General features: G+C 38.3%; 1 protein-coding gene across 5 annotated transcripts in view; it reads right to left on the bottom strand.

Moving 5' to 3' along the window:
• Window positions 1-307: 307 nt before the first annotated feature.
• The window catches only part of LARP4B (La ribonucleoprotein 4B), a 52,524-nt gene continuing 36,032 nt past the window's right edge, over window positions 308-16,799 (bottom strand). For 3 of the 5 annotated variants that reach the window (XM_065731515.1, XM_065731514.1, XM_065731516.1), the window contains exons 8-17: window positions 16,321-16,431; window positions 15,776-15,829; window positions 15,230-15,439; window positions 12,115-12,221; window positions 11,353-11,607; window positions 10,305-10,350; window positions 6,944-7,108; window positions 3,965-4,089; window positions 3,249-3,369; window positions 1,707-2,657 (exon numbers count right to left, since the gene is read on the bottom strand). In XM_065731515.1, the coding sequence (XP_065587587.1) occupies window positions 2,376-2,657; window positions 3,249-3,369; window positions 3,965-4,089; window positions 6,944-7,108; window positions 10,305-10,350; window positions 11,353-11,607; window positions 12,115-12,221; window positions 15,230-15,439; window positions 15,776-15,829; window positions 16,321-16,431 (1,476 nt within the window). In that variant the 3' untranslated portion in view covers window positions 1,707-2,375. Of the gene's footprint in view, window positions 474-1,702; window positions 2,658-3,248; window positions 3,370-3,964; window positions 4,090-6,943; window positions 7,109-10,304; window positions 10,351-11,352; window positions 11,608-12,114; window positions 12,222-15,229; window positions 15,440-15,775; window positions 15,830-16,320; window positions 16,432-16,799 lie in introns of those variants that run through there. The other 2 variants (XM_065731512.1, XM_065731513.1) reach the window with 2 other exon arrangements.

The raw sequence follows: 16,799 nt of genomic DNA, 5'->3' as shown, positions 1-16,799 counted from the left end.
AGAGCTAGCCGTGCTGTTTCGGTGATGTCATCAGCCCTATCTCCTTCCACAGCACTCACAAAGTGTGCTTTTTAAACCAGGAAAATCAATGGGTTCCAGCGTGCCCTATTTCAACCAATTCTGCAGCACACAGGCCGGGTTTGAAGGTCAGCTAGTTACCCACTGGTGCTCCTAACAGGAAACTTGTCAGAAGTTACCACTAGAGTTACTTTACAGTTCTACCAATCACGCTTAGGAAAGCACTGATACTCTTGAAAGCAGACAAGTAAGATTCCGTGTACATTTTTCTTAGCAGTCTAAAGTTTGGTTTTTTTTCCCCAACTCAATCTGATTTTATTAATGACTTAAAATTACAGCTCCACTGCTAAGATTCGCTATTTACATCGCAGAACACTCCTGAATTGGTTCAATCACTTTTTAGAGAGTTCAGAAAACACTCGAGGGCTTTCAAGTAAGACTTTCGTTCCATTTCCCTTTTGCAGTGAAGAGGCAGAGTCAGTTCAGCACACCAGAATAAAATAAGGAAAAGAAAAAAAAAACAACAAATTAAAGTAATATTCAAACCACAACATTTAGTTTATCTACATCCAGCTCAACAGCAACATTTATAATATCAATAATTTTTATCAGATTTTTTTCTTTAGGGTACCTTTTTATATGTTCTGATTATTTACAACTGTACAAGCAAAGCACACACTTCCAAGTGCACATATTTAATACAGTATTGACTATTTGCATTTACAGATTTTTCAACAATCTGAAAAAGATCAACTGTTTAAGATCTTTAAGGTATATTACAAAAACTGCTGCTAGTTCCTGTACTACAGTATGTTTACCCAGTAAGACCAGTGACAATAGATACATACTGTAACTGAGTAATTCTGTATTCCACTCACGCTAACCCTCAATGGGGTCAGACCTCATTAACTCTAAGCTGTCTTGTACAAAAGTTAAGGCAAAGTCATTTTCAAGTTTAAATAAAATTCAAGTCTTTAAATATTGGATGGAAATAATTCTTTAAAAAAATCAGTTGTTTTAAATAAACATTTTTGTGGAATAAACTGTACTGTCGTAGTCAGCAGGAATGAGTTTAGTCTGAACTTCCTGCAGTTTAAACACTTAAAGAAAAGCTTTAGGCATTCTGAAACAAAAATAATTTATATTCAACTTTATTAGAAACTTGCTAATTTAGTGCATCCTTGTCCTTCAGAAAGCGCATCACTTCTAAAGTAAATAAGTGTGAGAAACCTCATCCCAGAGGTAAACATCAGGGATCTCTTCCCCCACCACACAAAACAAACGCCATTATCTCACGTCTGGAAAGATTTCAATCCATATGCCAATGCTTGTAGTTACAGGAAGGCGTCAACGCGAAGCTGACTGAGATATGAACTCTTCCAAAGAGCACTTGGGGCAGAGCTTAAAAAAGAAAAGTCTACACAGAGCACAGGGGGAACCAGAACGTACAGCTGACTCAGTTAACTCCCTTACAAGCACTGGGAAGCTAAGGTTATCACAAGAAGGCTACAGTGCTTCCTCCTGATAACACCCACTAGTAGGCTTCACCACCAAAGAAGCTCACAGACTTAGTTCTTTCTATTCACAATGTGCTTTGTATTTGCAAATTATAACATCGGTTTTATTCTGGAGTGAGAAGATGGTTACTTGCTTGCAGTAAGTCAAAAAAAAAGGAAGTTTCAGAAAGACCGCTATGGTGCTCCGTGGGATCGTTCTGTGTGTGCAAAACATCAAAAAAAGGTTAGGTTTTAAAAATGCTAGGAACAACTACTTGTTTAACCTAAAAGTGCAAGTTCATTTGCTGACGTTTAGTACAGCAGCCCAATAAAAAAAAATCAAGGTCACGTACTAATCCGTAAAATACACCTCCTTCCTTGCACTCACTCCACACACTAGCTGCCGTTATCAGTCTTTTGGACACTTCAGATATGTACTTGCAGACCAGTCTATTAAAAATATTGCAGCAGCACGTTTCTGCTTAACAGTTTAGAAAAAACTCACTAAACAGAGCTTGCACTCACACAGCCACAGAGAGGCTTCATAAAAAGTAGTTTGTTTTTTTTTAAAGACAAATATCTTACATCCTGAAAAAAAATAATCACGCTAAGCTTCACCTCCAATTAAGCACCAACCTAAATGTAAGGTTTAAAACAACTATCCAGAAATATCCAGAAAAAATAGAATGTTTGTTCAAGAGGGGGGAAAAGTATTTCACAGAAAAATAACTTGCAGGCATTGTTACATGCCTGGTATCACTGCAAGCTCCTAACCAGCAACTCATTCTCAGGTATCTCAGTGGGAACATGGGTTTAATTTGTGGGAAGCAGACCTCTTCGAATCCCTCCCAGGTGCTGTTTTCACTGAGGAGATTTTGGAGGGGTACTCTGTTCTTTACTTAAGCGTTTGCCAACAGCTGGAGGAGACGATCTGCGTCCTGACTGTCTTCTCTGGTCTTTGGGTTGTCCTGGATGTGACTTTGCAGGAGGAGGTTCTCTGTTTTTCTCTATTGTTTCTGTGGGCTTTTTTTCTTCTTTCCCACATGCTACAGTGTTTGGCTTCTGTTCTTTCTGGGGTTGCAATGTAGGAGGATCTTTAGTTGTTCTCTGGCAGATTTCTGCATAACTAGGTTTTCGCAGTTCCTGTGAAACCAACAGTGAACAGGACAGCAGAGATAAAGCTTCCAGAGGAAAAAATCATTTCCTGCTTAAACATGCAGATAAGAGTTTGAATATGAAGTTAACGGAAGTAGTACAGAAAACAAGAGCAAGAGACGAAGCAAATACATCACAGTATTCCAGAAAAATAGGATACTGTACTAGAACAAAAATTCCAATTCAAGTAAACTCTAAAACAATTGAAAGAGCATGAACACTCTGGTTTAAATATCAACACATATATTAATACTAGAGATCAGTAACTAGAGGTTACTACCAAGTAAGAGGGCTGTTCGGGTAGAACTTCTGATGAAGTTACCTTGAATAGTTTTTGCACTGTTAATTGCAGAAGTCCAGCAATCACAGGCCACTGTCATAGACTGATTTTTGACACAGCTCTGTTTTTAGCAACACTTCAGGGTTTATTAATACTTTTGCAATAAATCACCAGGTTAGATTGTGATTTAAGGATCGTTGCTTCATATGATTTAGCAGCACTGGATAGCAACAGAAGCAACTCTGTAACAGGCAACAATCTGGACCATTAAGAGAAAGAGAAGTAAAAAGATCACTTACTATGGCAGCCCCATTGACTTGTACCGATTTACATGCAGTACTGAGTGTGGAAGAAGAAGAAGAAGAAAGCCTTTCTGTACTCTGTGCCTCTCTCTGCTGTTTATCCACAACCTTGGAGTCCCTGTAAAGCACCCAGCAGGAACAAAGTCATGAGAACTGAAACACGAGGCCAAATGACCCCTCTAAAAATGGATCTACAACTGTATTCGACTACGACTACAACATCAGTGTGTGCCAGCAAATCACAGCTATGATGAGCACTGCTTTTAAAAAGATTATCAAACAGTGAACAAATAGCAGTTAGCATGGAACTGGGCACAACCTACAATTTGGGACATTCTAATAGCATTTGGCATAGTCATCTTACTCCTGTTACTGAGTCTGAGTACGACTTGAAGGTTACAACTCAAGTCTTACCGAAAACTTTATTGTATGGATGATGATACTACCCACAGGATCATAGAGTTACTCTGTGCTTCAAACACAAGACACTAGGGCATGCAAAGATTATTTAATACTTGTCAAGATTAAAATACAACACTAAACTTGTGTGTTGAATTCTATCTGAATCATTATAGCGACACTATTCAGAAATTAAGTAAAAACAAATTTCTCCATTTTAATAGCTGTTCATTTTTCCATTTGTCCTTCTGATGATAGAAAACCTAAGCGTGCCTGAGCGTGGAATAATCAGAAATGTACAGATGAATGCTTACTCAGAGGACTGGGATGGTGAAGGAGACCTTTCCAACGTCCTGGGCAATGTAGAAGGCGGCGGCAGAAGCGGCTCGCGGGGAATCCCCGATGGAAGAGTGTTTGTACTCGCATCCACGTTCACGTTCTGAACGACAAAGAACAGCAACCACAGTGCCCAATTAATAGGGTTTGCCTGAAAATTAATGCCATCTGCCAACAGTTTACATGTGAAAAAAACGAAAATTAACTAAAGGAAGACTCAGAAGGATCCAATATACTGACCACAGCTGTTTTTTCCTTTTACAATTATTCAGAAACACAAATCACACCACTGCTCTTTCACAAGAGGTCTGCAGCTTATTTCCTCTTGGGACACCTCTGGATGACAAAATCACTTCTTTAAACCTGGGAATTATGCAGAGTGGTGACAAAGCAGGCTTTGTGTCCATTTACACACCCATGGTTAACTTCCTACAACAAAACTCTCCTGGAATTACGCACCAGAAATCAACTGCTGCAAAGCTCTAGCATTAACTCAGCACCATCCCAACAGCTGCTGATAAAACCCAAACAATCCTAAGGAAAAGAAGTCTTTGCAAACTAGGATATGACCTGAAAGTCCTTTTACTAATGATTATACTGCAATTTGCTTCCAAGCAAAAGTGTCTTTCTCTATATCTCTGAAAAGATTTTTCTATTGTCAAGTGATATCATCCTTCCAAATAAAGGCCAAATAGATTCAAGGTGTACACATGACTTCAAACTGTCACAAAGAAGAAAAAAGAAATAAGACTTCTTGTAGCTTGAAATATTTCTACCATTTTAAACATTTAACTCATTTTTAAAAGCACTGGGTTTTGTACAGCTTCTGATCTGATTGATTCTAAAACCAGAACTGATGCTACAAAGAAGAGATAGTGGCAGGCAGAACACAGGCACAGAAGGAACAAAACAACCACCCATCTCCTCCTAAGGCCACTCACCATACAAAGGTCACAAAACATAAGACTCCTACAGCTGCTGCTAGAAAAGAAAATGGCATTTGATGATGCTTAAATCCGGCAGCGTAGATTACTACACTGAATCTAAGCCTAGCTTTATCTGAAGTCAAAGTAGAACATTAAAAAGTGAAGCTTTAGAAATAAAAACAGTTTCTGTTGGTTTATTCACTATGACAGTATGTTCCAAGGCTTGAAGCTGCAAGTGAGCATGCTGACTCCAACTCACTGAAACACACAGCTATGTGGTTACCTGAGAACAGGTCCAAGCGAAGCAGACACACAAGTGCTGTTTTTAGGCCAAAAACCTCAGCCCCTGATCTAACAGAGCTGCAGCTCCCCAGTCAGAAAGTGTGTGATGATTAACACTCTGTATTCCCCAGAGCTACTCAAAGAACACTACAAAGCAAAGATCAGAAGGAGAGCAGGTCTGGATAACAACTGCTGGAAATCAGAGAACGTAACTTCTCTCAGCTTCTGTACACAGCTCTTGCTGATCTATACCGAGTAGTATTGCATGAATCTACTTCAGCACTGGTTCACTCTAAATCAAGCAAAAACAAGAACTGCTGAGATTAAGAAGTACCCTGTACTGGCAAGATTCCAGCACTAGCCTTACTGATAGAGCACAGCTGCTCTTTGGAGCCAGTTACTGCTATCCTATTCACTACTCGTGCCAGCAAGGAAAGGGTGTGATCCCTCTCCACCACACAGTGGTACAGACATCAACTCGTGCAAGGCACAAAAGGAAACCAGGAAATGTGACAGTACAGTGCACTGTGGTAGTATAAACAATCAGTGCCTGACTGATATTGACTGCCTTTACAAGGGACAGGTGCAAATACAGTGCATTAAGAGCAGTGCTAAGCTAGTACTAGACTCACAACAACTACGTGCTTTAAACTGCAGTAATGGTAGTAAGTGCTGGAATTATGTTTAAAACCTAAAATACAACAGCTAAAAGTCACTTCACAAGTAATGCTGGTGAAAGAAACATTTACAAATACACAAATCACAGTAACAGATTGCAATCTGGATCACTGGCTGACACTAAGTTATGTTCTTACTCTGCATACTACCTCTAAACTCAGCCTTGGAATGCTGCTGCCTCTTGTCTCACAAAGAGACATAACAAGTAACTTGTCTGTATGATGTCCTTTGGATGGAGGCTGCCCTGTTACTTCCTCTTTCCTTTATGAACAAATGCCCTCTCTAACAACCCTGGACAGCAAGAAAAAAGAAATCTTTCTGCAATCTAAGCAAGCCTCCTTAGCCTGCACTGCTCTGTGGTGCACAGTGTTGTACCACTCCTGATGGAGAACGCACTGCCACAGTGAGGCCAAGAACAAAATCTAAGAACAACTATTGAAAGCTAATTTTCAGCTGCATTTCTACTTCCTCTAGAGAGCAACGTTTGGCTGCCAAATCATTCTGGTATATTTTTTTATCTTACTGAGCAATATGACAACTCTTGGACCCAGCTTGTTTTGCTTAACAGTTCTTGTTCCAGCTATGATGTCTAGTGTACTGAGATTACGTAGGCAGCTTCTTTATACTTCAGTGCTTAGAAGTTTGTCACTTGAAAATGTTCCACATACAATCCAGAAGCCTGACTTCCAAACAGGAGGAAAATTTGTCGTATATTTTTCAAGTGAGTCTAACAAAAAGGCCATTAGTAACAGTAAAGAGTGCATTTTCTGATCTCTGCTATTAACAGCTACTTATTCTGGTGCACAAACTCCACGCCTTCTCCAAAACAAACAAAAAAACAAACAAACAAAAAACACCCCAACAAATTCTCAGGTAAGAGTGGAAAGCAGCTGCATTTTAACATTTTAATAGGTACTGTTTTTTTTATTTTTTTTTTTGTGGAAGGAAGGGTTTTCTTGCAGTAAAACTGCAAATTTATTCTACGTACAGGACACCGAATCTGTAGAAAAAAAGAGGTATGCAATTCTGTTAACTCTGTTTTCCCAACAAAAATGAACACTGACTACTCACTCTTTCTTTTGTCGTTCCTATTACCACATTGGACAGTCTGTTTTCAAAAAGGTCTTCGGTCTTTAAATTGCCAGCAGCCCCAGGTAACGGAGGGAAGCTAGATAAACCCAATTCAAAGCTAGGAGATGGAGGTTTTGGGGGTGGTGGAGACTGTGTTTGGCCTCTCTGGAATAGAAATAACATACTGAGGTTACCACAATGGATTACAGAAAGGAAGGACATAGGACTCAATGACATTTTGTATTTGATTTATATCTGCAAGGCCCTAAGGAGGGCTGTCCCACCTAACTTCCCAAGAAAACCACACGGTGCCCAGGAATTCATTTTCCATCAGTGCTCTTAAAATAATCAATTATATTTTGAGTGGGATGGTCTAAGAGCCTTAGAAATTTCATATGCTTAAGCTTTAGCACTACTGACGTAAGTTAAACCTTCTTTCTGACCCTTCCTTCAAAACAGACACTATACTGACACAGGAAAACAGACTATGTCAGATACCATGTTAAAATGAAAATACCAAATCCAGTTATGTGCAGTTGGTAACTTCCTAGATGAAAGCCAGGAGTTAAAGATAATCTGGATCACGTTCAGGTATGTTAAGAAATAGCAAGACAGCATGCCTTGTCTGTAGTGCAGGTGATGACAATTTTCATCCAGTTTCATCAATATGAATTCACTGTCCCTTTGTAAAAGTGCAAATATAAGCATAAAAATTGGTTTTGAAGCATAGAGGATTTCTCTAACTAGTTCTAAGAAAGACATCCCAGGCAAATACATTATTGGGTTAAAACGTGCACTACTTACAGGAGTTCAAGGGTATCACAGGCAAAGCTGACTTACTACAACGGCTTGCAAGAATTTGTAAAACTAAGAGTTATTTACACTGAAAACCTAAAATTCCTTTTGTTATGGGCTTAAACTGAAGTTACCCATTAACTTTATCTATGTCAATCACAAAGGTAATTGTTTCCTGACTGCTAAGATCACTGTTTCAGAACAGTAAATGCAAAGTGATCTTTAAGATTGTTCCTATTTTGAGATGGAAAAGTTATTGGTATATTGCTGAGATGGTCTGAACATGACAGCAGCACCTATAAACATAGAAGAGGGAAAGGCATTGCATTACTTTCTTCCTGTGCTCTCCCCTTTCATGAAGGGCAGTAAATACACAGAACTACCCTCAAGATCTCACCTCAAGCTACATTTTGTCAGAATAAATGCAAGTCATTCAGAAGTAGGGAAAGAATACAGACAGAGGCAAGAACAGCATCTCCCAGGGCTGTTACTGATCTAGCATCCCCCTCACAACACAGACTTTAACTGTTACTGGAACGAAGGCTCCAAAGCTCCCAAATTACAAGCCAGATAATTTGTCAAAGGATTCTGGAGAGAAACTACGCTCACCTAGCTCAAACTGTAAAAGGGACAAGCTTTTCCTTTCTATAACAGTATTTCAAATCACGGTACTTTGTTTTCTTAACAAGACTGAAGTCCTGAAATTGACACTACTTTTAGATACTCCTAAATAGACACTACTGAAAAGACATATTAAGAGAGAAGTAGGGAGGATACATGAACAACTTGAATTAGAGGGACTAAGGAAAACTTAAATGTAACTTAAGCTGCCAGCTGCCTAAGATTCTGAAGCCAACTCAATACAAGTTGAGTATTTGTCTTTTGTCTATGGCCTCAGATACAAACTGATCAAGAAGGTTCATGCACTTTCTCAAGCAAGAACACTTTCTATCTCCAAGTGCTCTCTTTAAAAATTAGAAGCAGCCATAATTCCTTTCAAACAGAACTTACTGCAGTGGCGTTCTTCATGCTAACCACTACATGCAAAACAGTATCCTAGATTCAACTGCTTCTACAGTTGGAATGGGTCAAACTTCAATCTTTTACTTCAGAACATGCTACCTACCAGTGTACACAGCTGTGAGCGTTCAGCTGCTCTTATCTCTGTTGAAGTTCCATTATTGGACACTACAGACTAAAGATGCACTGGCCAAAAGACTAGAGTGAACATGACTAAACAAGCTGCAGTTAAAGCCTGCTGCTGAGAAAAGGGAACAGTGGGTCTCCAAAGAGATCCTGCTTATCAGTTTTAAAAGGTGTTCTTAACTTTACATTTAGTCAGTTGATTATGAAGAGCCTCTCTGCTCACTAACTGTCCTAGGCAATCCTTTCTCTTTCCATTCATGTATATGTCATTCCTAATCTGTAATACTTCCTTGTTCTTTCAGAGAAAGAAAAAAAAAAGGGGGGGGGAGGGAAGTTGATAGAAAAAGCATCAAATAGCTCTGAAAGCACAGAAGAAATAAGTACTGACAACCCCAAGCATAACCTGATCTTACTGAGGTATGACAAGTTTGAGGAGAGCCAAAAGGAACCACTTGCCCTTTCATCCTTTCTAAAGCCCCATGTTCCTTTTATCCACATCCCATTAAGCTATGCAATGGCAGGAGGCATCAATACATAAATGCAACTGTTGCAGACATTTGAGAAAGAGTCAGACCTCAAGAAGTGATGTTACTTTGCAACTGTAACATTAATAACAAAATAATCTAGTGAGACTTCATGAAGTCCTACCATGCGTGGCAAAAATGAATTGCAAAGAAGAAATTTAATTTCTACAAACTTTCTTCCTTCTCCTACTCACTATCCAGTCCTGCCTTTTCAAGCATCAATTCCTGTTTAGGAATTCACCTTTTAAAGCTCACAAAAATTGTAGTATTTCAAGCATTAGTATCCATCCTTATCAAGTGGCCCTGAATGTCTCTGTGCCAAATACATATGGAAATATCCACCTTACACACTCCATAAATAACAAAGAATATGGTTCCTGAAAAAAAAAACAAACAGCTTTTTGTCCATATTGCAAGGAGAACTAGATTTCTTTCCTTTCCTCAGGGTTGGGATAGGAAGCGAAAAGCGAGGAGCTGTGTTAGATTTAAGAAACAGAATCGACCACTTCATAACTAATATTCTAACTATGCATTATATGACACGATCTATAAAACATTTTTCATGATCTACATGAATGATGGTTGAATCTTAAGTGTTTCAGACTTTAGGTACCTGGCCCCCTCCCCTGTGAATGTGAACAGTCATACTGACATGATAAGAATGAAGTTAACTGCCATAACAAACAGGCAGTTTCAATTTTGTCCCATAATTCAGAAGTCAGGAAAATCATTTCTGATATCCAAATGCAGTAAACTCATGTGAACTTAATGAGCTGCTACCTGAAGTCACACAGTTATAGCAATAGCTTATCTCATCTGCTATTCCATATAACATCTGTAACATTGCCCTGTTACTCTACACTTTAATTACAGTTGAATATAATCATGAAACTTACTGTAAACTTGTCCTCCCTTTTCTTTCGGTAGCCATATGAGTTTTTCCTAAGGGAAAGAAAACAGTTATCAGAACCTTGCCTTTATGTGAGCAGAAAACAAGAGAGATTAGTTCTAATTATTGTTTCATTCACCCTCATGCTACAGAAAAAAACAAGCTTTATTTTAAAACGTTTCAGGTAGAGATTTCTAGCAAGCTCATTAAAATATACAATTTTCTATTAAGTAAAAGTAAGAATACACTGGTTTCAAATAACTGCTGAGTTAAAAATAGAGCTCAATATCAGCTGCACAGAACCCCCACTTAATTTTACATTAGCACAATCTAAGTCTAACACAGGATCACAGGCAAAAGACTTTTGATTCAGTGACCCAAAGTTAGGCAACACAGCCAACCTTAAGTAACACTGCACAGAACTTAAGCGTGTTTCAAAAAAAAATTAAAGACAGACCTGCTAAATCCTCAAATTAAAATTGTTGCTACCCATTTTCAGCTCCCCTGCTCTCTGCTCCTGCTCCACCCACTGCCCCAAACTTCCCAACAATACATTTTGTTAGCTGCATGTAATCCTTCTTCCTCCCTTCAAACAAATCCATTCCTTTGATGTTATAAACATCTAATATGGGCTAAATTCTAGTCTTTTAAACTGAAAGTATAAGCAATAAGCCCTGCTGGTGCAGATTCGGGTGTGCAATCTACACTGTGAACAATGAAATGGACAAACTGCTCCAAAGCCAAGCGATATGCTAAAAACTTAGTTAAAATAGGCAATGAAGGGATAGGGATTACGTGTATTGGTGTAAACAGTTCAACAGGTGCTACCAGTGGTAGGAAAGTATGCAATTCCACTTTGCACTTGCTTTACGTTTAGGACTCTCTCTAAGATACTTTCCAAGGTTTTAGCTTGGAGGACAGCCAGCCTCAGATTAAAAAGGAGAGAAGTCTCAGATCAAAACGATAACGAGGACAGTACTAATAGCATTCTTCTTTACTTAAAACAGCAGCAGTGATATTGTGTTCTTCAGAAGACAACTTCTGAGTACACTCACCTTCCTCGACCTAACCCAGGAGACGAGTCAACGCTGCTCTGCTCCATCCGCCCCGTTCCAACCTCCCTCTTGGTGTAACTCGTAGTAGCACTCTGCATCCGTGTCCTGTTTTGTCCTGGCTGCCGCGTCTGTGGACTCCTGACGCCATTGATTAAACGATCAGCAGAAAAGTTGAATATTGTAGGACTGTCTAGAAGCCCAGGTCCCCTTTCTGCACTGGGTATTGTATGTCGTATATGGGACTTGCTAGGATTCCTACAAATTCAAAAGTCATTTCAACATACGTACTATGATAGATCTGCTGAGGCCTAAGTCTACACGCAATTCAGAAGAAGCAAAATCTTCAGCCCTCTATCGTATACTTCAGTTATAGGAATGACCAGGTACTCATTTTAACAGGGCTCGTGAACTATTGTTAATGTTTTCAATGTATTTTCAACTGAGGTATAACTAAAACCTACTTGAAACTGAATGTGCTAAATCAATAATCCTGCTGGTCACTTGCCACCGTTCAGAACTATTTTATCTGAATGTTAAATTGTGGAACAGACAAGTCCCCAGCTTTAAGAAACTATTTTCCTTTAGAAGCAGCATCCTCACTAATAGCAAAACCATCTGGCCTTTGCCATCACTTAACCTCACATCAAGTTCAGTTCTACAAGTATTTTCAAATTAGCTGGTGTTTCTGGAACAAGCAGATTAAAACCCCACATGACAGGTAACTTAGTAGTGTGTGTAGTGTTAAAAGATAGTGGTACTTGCCTGTTCCTGGGAGGGTACTGTCTGAGTGTAGTCAGAGGAGAAGCAGCAGGCTTGAAGGTTGGAGATGTGAACCCATTGATAAACCCAGTATTTGGAAATGGTGTTACCTAAGAAAATTCAGCTCAAGGTCATAATCAAAATAAACTGGGTACCATTTTCTCTTAACCTTTTATTTTCTGTACAAACAAGTGTTTAACAGAATGTCTCCAACAGAGCATTTGACAGTGCCTTGTTACTAACCAATGTTTTGTTTGAGAACACTATACACATTCCAAGTCTGATTTGCTCAAACCATTGTATAACACTGAGCCAAAATTCTCGACTGTAAGTAACACCCCTATTTCATGCTACACTGTGAAACACCTCTGCTCTCTAATACACAACTGTAAATATTTCTTATTTATATGCAAAACTCTCCTTAATATAAACCTTCTCCATCAGTTACTCATGCTAGTTATCTTGCTTGTGACACCTATATAAAGCCAAGATGGCAAATAGAGGTTATGTGCACCTGATCCTTGAACCACAACACCTTCCTTCTCATGTGATTTACTGTCTCGTTCCCAGAAGAAAAAGCATTACTAAAGATTTGTTGGAGGGTGGGTGGTGCCAACACCTGATATTGACAAGATACCTCAGTTTGAAGCATGTTCACAGTAATTTCCCCATTCCACTAGCACATACTTTTTTCAACTCTAATTAAAACTTACTCAAATATTACTATTAGTAACACCAATTGCTTGCCACTGTCTTCTCTGTACAGGAATAACTAAAATGCAGAATAGTAAGACTACATTTTCAAATAATGTTTTCAGCATGCTCTGGAATAAACTTCAATATAGTACTTTCTAAACATAATTCAATGATGACAGAGACTACACCTAAAACAATAGGCACTCAGTTTGCTACAAAAGGATCCTGAAGCTAATCCAGTTTTTCCTGAAACAGTTGGAACAAATCACTAACCAATGAAAACAAAAGAATCAAACACCAAAAGCTTTAATCCCAAATTACTGTTTGCCTAACCTAGTACATATGACAGCAAACACTACCTTAGATTCCAAAAACATGCACTCGAGTTTAATGAAAGAAAAGCATTTCATCAAAACAATGATTTGAAGTGGTTTCTGCTTTGATATTTACAACTTGAACACCGTAAAATTCGATTGAAGTTAGCAAACAGCTACTGAAAGCAAATGGCGAAAAAGCACTGAACGTAGGTAGAAAAGGGAAGTAAGTTTAACTCTTTGCTTAAAGTGACACTAGCAACAGACATCCTTTCTTTCTTTAAAAGGATGAATGATCTTTTTGGAGAGAAAATGCACGTCCAGTTTCCAGTAATACCAGAAGTGTTCATTTGCTTTCTGCCCAGATATCATTCAATTCCTCAAACGTACACCTATTTTTACAAGTAGCACAAAGCAGCTTTTCCTTCAAATATCACTAAGTACTCTATGAAGTAGCAGGTAATTTTCAAATTTGGAAGCCATGTTTCCATAATTTTAATTTTGAAACTAGAATACGTATGTGCATACAGTGTCCTGAACCTCACATTAGATGAGAGGAAGTACTGTCAGCATTTATGATAATGCAGAAGGACAGAAACTTATGATATACGTGTGCATTAAATCCATATGCAAAGTGCAATCCTACCTTGTGTAAATTATTGCAAGGCTCATGGTTTCTCTTGGTCCCTATTTCCTTCTCAAATATTGCTCCTTCTACTGGTATAAAATCACCACAGTAGTTCCAGAGAGAGCACACTACATCCATGCACACAAAATGCAGCCAAATGTCAAAAAGAAGTGCAGCCAACTAAGGACAACATGCCAAAACAGCAGAAGACAACACTCTGCCTGTTAATTCCATACCTTTCTTAGTAAAAATAGGAAATCTTCAGTACTGGCAAATTCTTCTCCCCAAAGGCCATGAATAGTAAGCTTTTTGGGGTACAAAAAGTTCCAGGATGAATTAAGGCAGGTGCACACAGTGTTGTGCTTGAACCTGTGGCCAGTTCATCTATGTCTTCTACATCAGTGCCATCTGATTACTCCCAATATCTCACAGCAAAACTGTGCAGTAACCAATCTTCACATTTCTAGGGGAAGTACTGCATTCATTTTAGTTGCTGCTTAATAAGTCTGTCTCTTGAAAAAGCATAGCTCACTACACTACTTGGTCTCCTCCACATTCTTTATGTCCCTTTACAAAGCCTTTCCCTGCAAGGGCTCTGGCTGCCTTTCTTATGTGTCAAGTGTTCAGCACACCAACTTTTTAATTAGTTGGCTGTTCGGAACACAGGAAGTTTGTTCAAGTTTGTTCAAGGACACTTTAATCCTCTGCCAAAAACCTCTAAAAAGCTTCTAATTTTGAGCATTGCTACCCTAGTTTCTTTTAGCTGCAAGCAAAGAAGCACTTACGGAGGGGACAAATGGATTCCAATACAGGACAACCTTAGTCCTCAAGTCATTAACTGAAAATCATATTCATATTAGCTTTCACAGGACAACAAAGGAAGATTAGAGAGTGAAAACTGTTACAATGCAGAAGCAGCACTGCAGGGTGCAGTGGATGCTCAACAGAATATTTAACTCTAGCTCTAAGGGTCACCCTTTTTAGAAACTTCAGTTTAAAAAATTAACCAAATAGCAAAAATAGTTTGATTTTTTTATTGCAAAAACAAAACAAAACACCTCACAAAGTATTTTGAGTTAAGAACATGTCAATTTGGGCAATTTAGGAGGTTAATTTATTCAGTACATAGCAGAACTCTGTCATTCACATACATATTCTAGTTTCAACTAAAGAAGTTTTTTAACCATTACTGAAAGAAAATCTCAACTTAGCCATTACCTAAAGCTTTGTGAATCTCTAGAAAGTACTTCTGCCTCAAAAATTAAAAAGTAGAGAACCATATTCCAATTTGAGACCAGACACTATTCTCAATTCATCTTGCACGTCCTGGGAAAAAGTCTGAATAACTACTTTTCAGGAAGAACCTGTACTTTAATCTCATTTTCAGGATAAATATGCTTCCTACACCACACCTCAAGACTTCGTAACAGAAATACCAACTCTGAGCAGAACACAACTGCTTCGTAAGCAAGAGACTTACCAATGAAGGGTCAAGGTAGCTGTGCGTGGTTGACCAGGTCTGTGGAGCAATTAAACTGTACAATGGAAACTGCTGTTGGGGACTGTATACTGGAGGTAAGTAAAAGGATGTTGTGTAACGCTGCTGTGTGTAGATGTTCATATCCAGAGGTCTATATCCATTCTTTGGCAAAAATGTGTTTATAGCTATTGCCTTTGCTTTTATTCTTGCCTGCAAAGGAGATTAGATTATTTATTACAGTAGCCTTTCAGATTTAATCAGGATGGTTCAAACTAGCAGATCTCAAACTTGACACTTGTCAGCCATTGCTTTCTCCTTCAAGGAAGGCAGGAACAGCTGAATGCTTCCCTGCTGATGTTGGGTTGAACATACTGCTGCCAGAAAGGAGGAAAAGGAGAAGTATAATAGCATGCACCACATTTCAAAACCAATCTCCAGGTCAAATGTTTGCTGAGATTGGACCACCTTAATACATATTAGAAAACATCAAGCAGAACCCCACAAAAAAAATAGAACACACACAAAATAAAATAAAACTCTATTTACCTTAATGGGTTTTCCTTGGAAAATTTTCACTTCTTCTCTAAGGTATCTGTAAGCCTTTAAAAAGTCATTGCAAAATTGGTCAAATATAATTTAAACAAAGGCAAGTAAGTTTTGACAGGGTAAGCCAAACAATAATACTTGAAGTGTCTGTTAATGTTAGACTACAGAAAACCCTCATATTTAATCTGCATTTAGTGAGATGTAAGTTATCACTGCAGAAGTGCTTCAGTAACTTTAAAACAAGATTTTCAGACTTACAAATAAAACATTTCAATGCGTCATCAAAAATATCAATGTTCTTAGTACATAAAATTATAGCTTTGGCCAGGAAGCCAGGATATGCAAACAAGATAAAACTTAAAGAGTTATATTTAATAATGCTGATAACCGAGTATTAGCTAATAGGAAGCATTAATGTTTAAAAGGATTTCTTTTTTCTTTTAGGAGTTCTTACACATTTGTAATACAGCTTATGATCCAGTTAAGCCTCCTTTGATTTCACCCATTTTCTGTTATATTCTAAAATGCATTAAAGAAAGCATTACCTGCTGTGCATCAGCTTCTGATTCAAATGTGATGAACCAGTTGTCATTATAGGCAAACTCACAGTTGATAAACTTAGGCAAATTATCTCCTTTGAAAAGTGCTTCAACCTCCTAAAGAAAGAGGTTTTGACAAAGAGAGAAAAGTATGGGAGGAAAATAAAGTAGAAGAAAACAGCAGTTTAAAGTATGAAATTTTAGAACTCCTGGTAAGTACTTTTTAGTTTATAAAACAGAAATCTAGGAGAGCAATTGTTCTGAAGTTCAAATGTCAACTCTCTAAGTTCCCTGTTAGTTTAGGAGAAATAAAAACAAGCACTGCCTTGGCTGTGTCACAAGCAGAAGTTGCTTGCTCCTTTGGGATCAGGGGAGATAAGTTATTTAGGCAACAAACTTAAATTTGGCATCAAATAAAGATTCTGAAAAGCTGTTCTATCTTTCCTGCCACTATCAGATAAAACCACTTCTTGCTCCCTCATTCC

This window comes from Cyrtonyx montezumae, unplaced genomic scaffold (assembly GCF_038088225.1).
Source record: "Cyrtonyx montezumae isolate F1298 unplaced genomic scaffold, pur_monq_1.0 scaffold_14, whole genome shotgun sequence".
NCBI classification, from domain to species: domain Eukaryota; kingdom Metazoa; phylum Chordata; class Aves; order Galliformes; family Odontophoridae; genus Cyrtonyx; species Cyrtonyx montezumae.
Note: the sequence above shows the minus strand (reverse complement) of the source record. Positions and strands in the feature narration are given on the sequence as shown.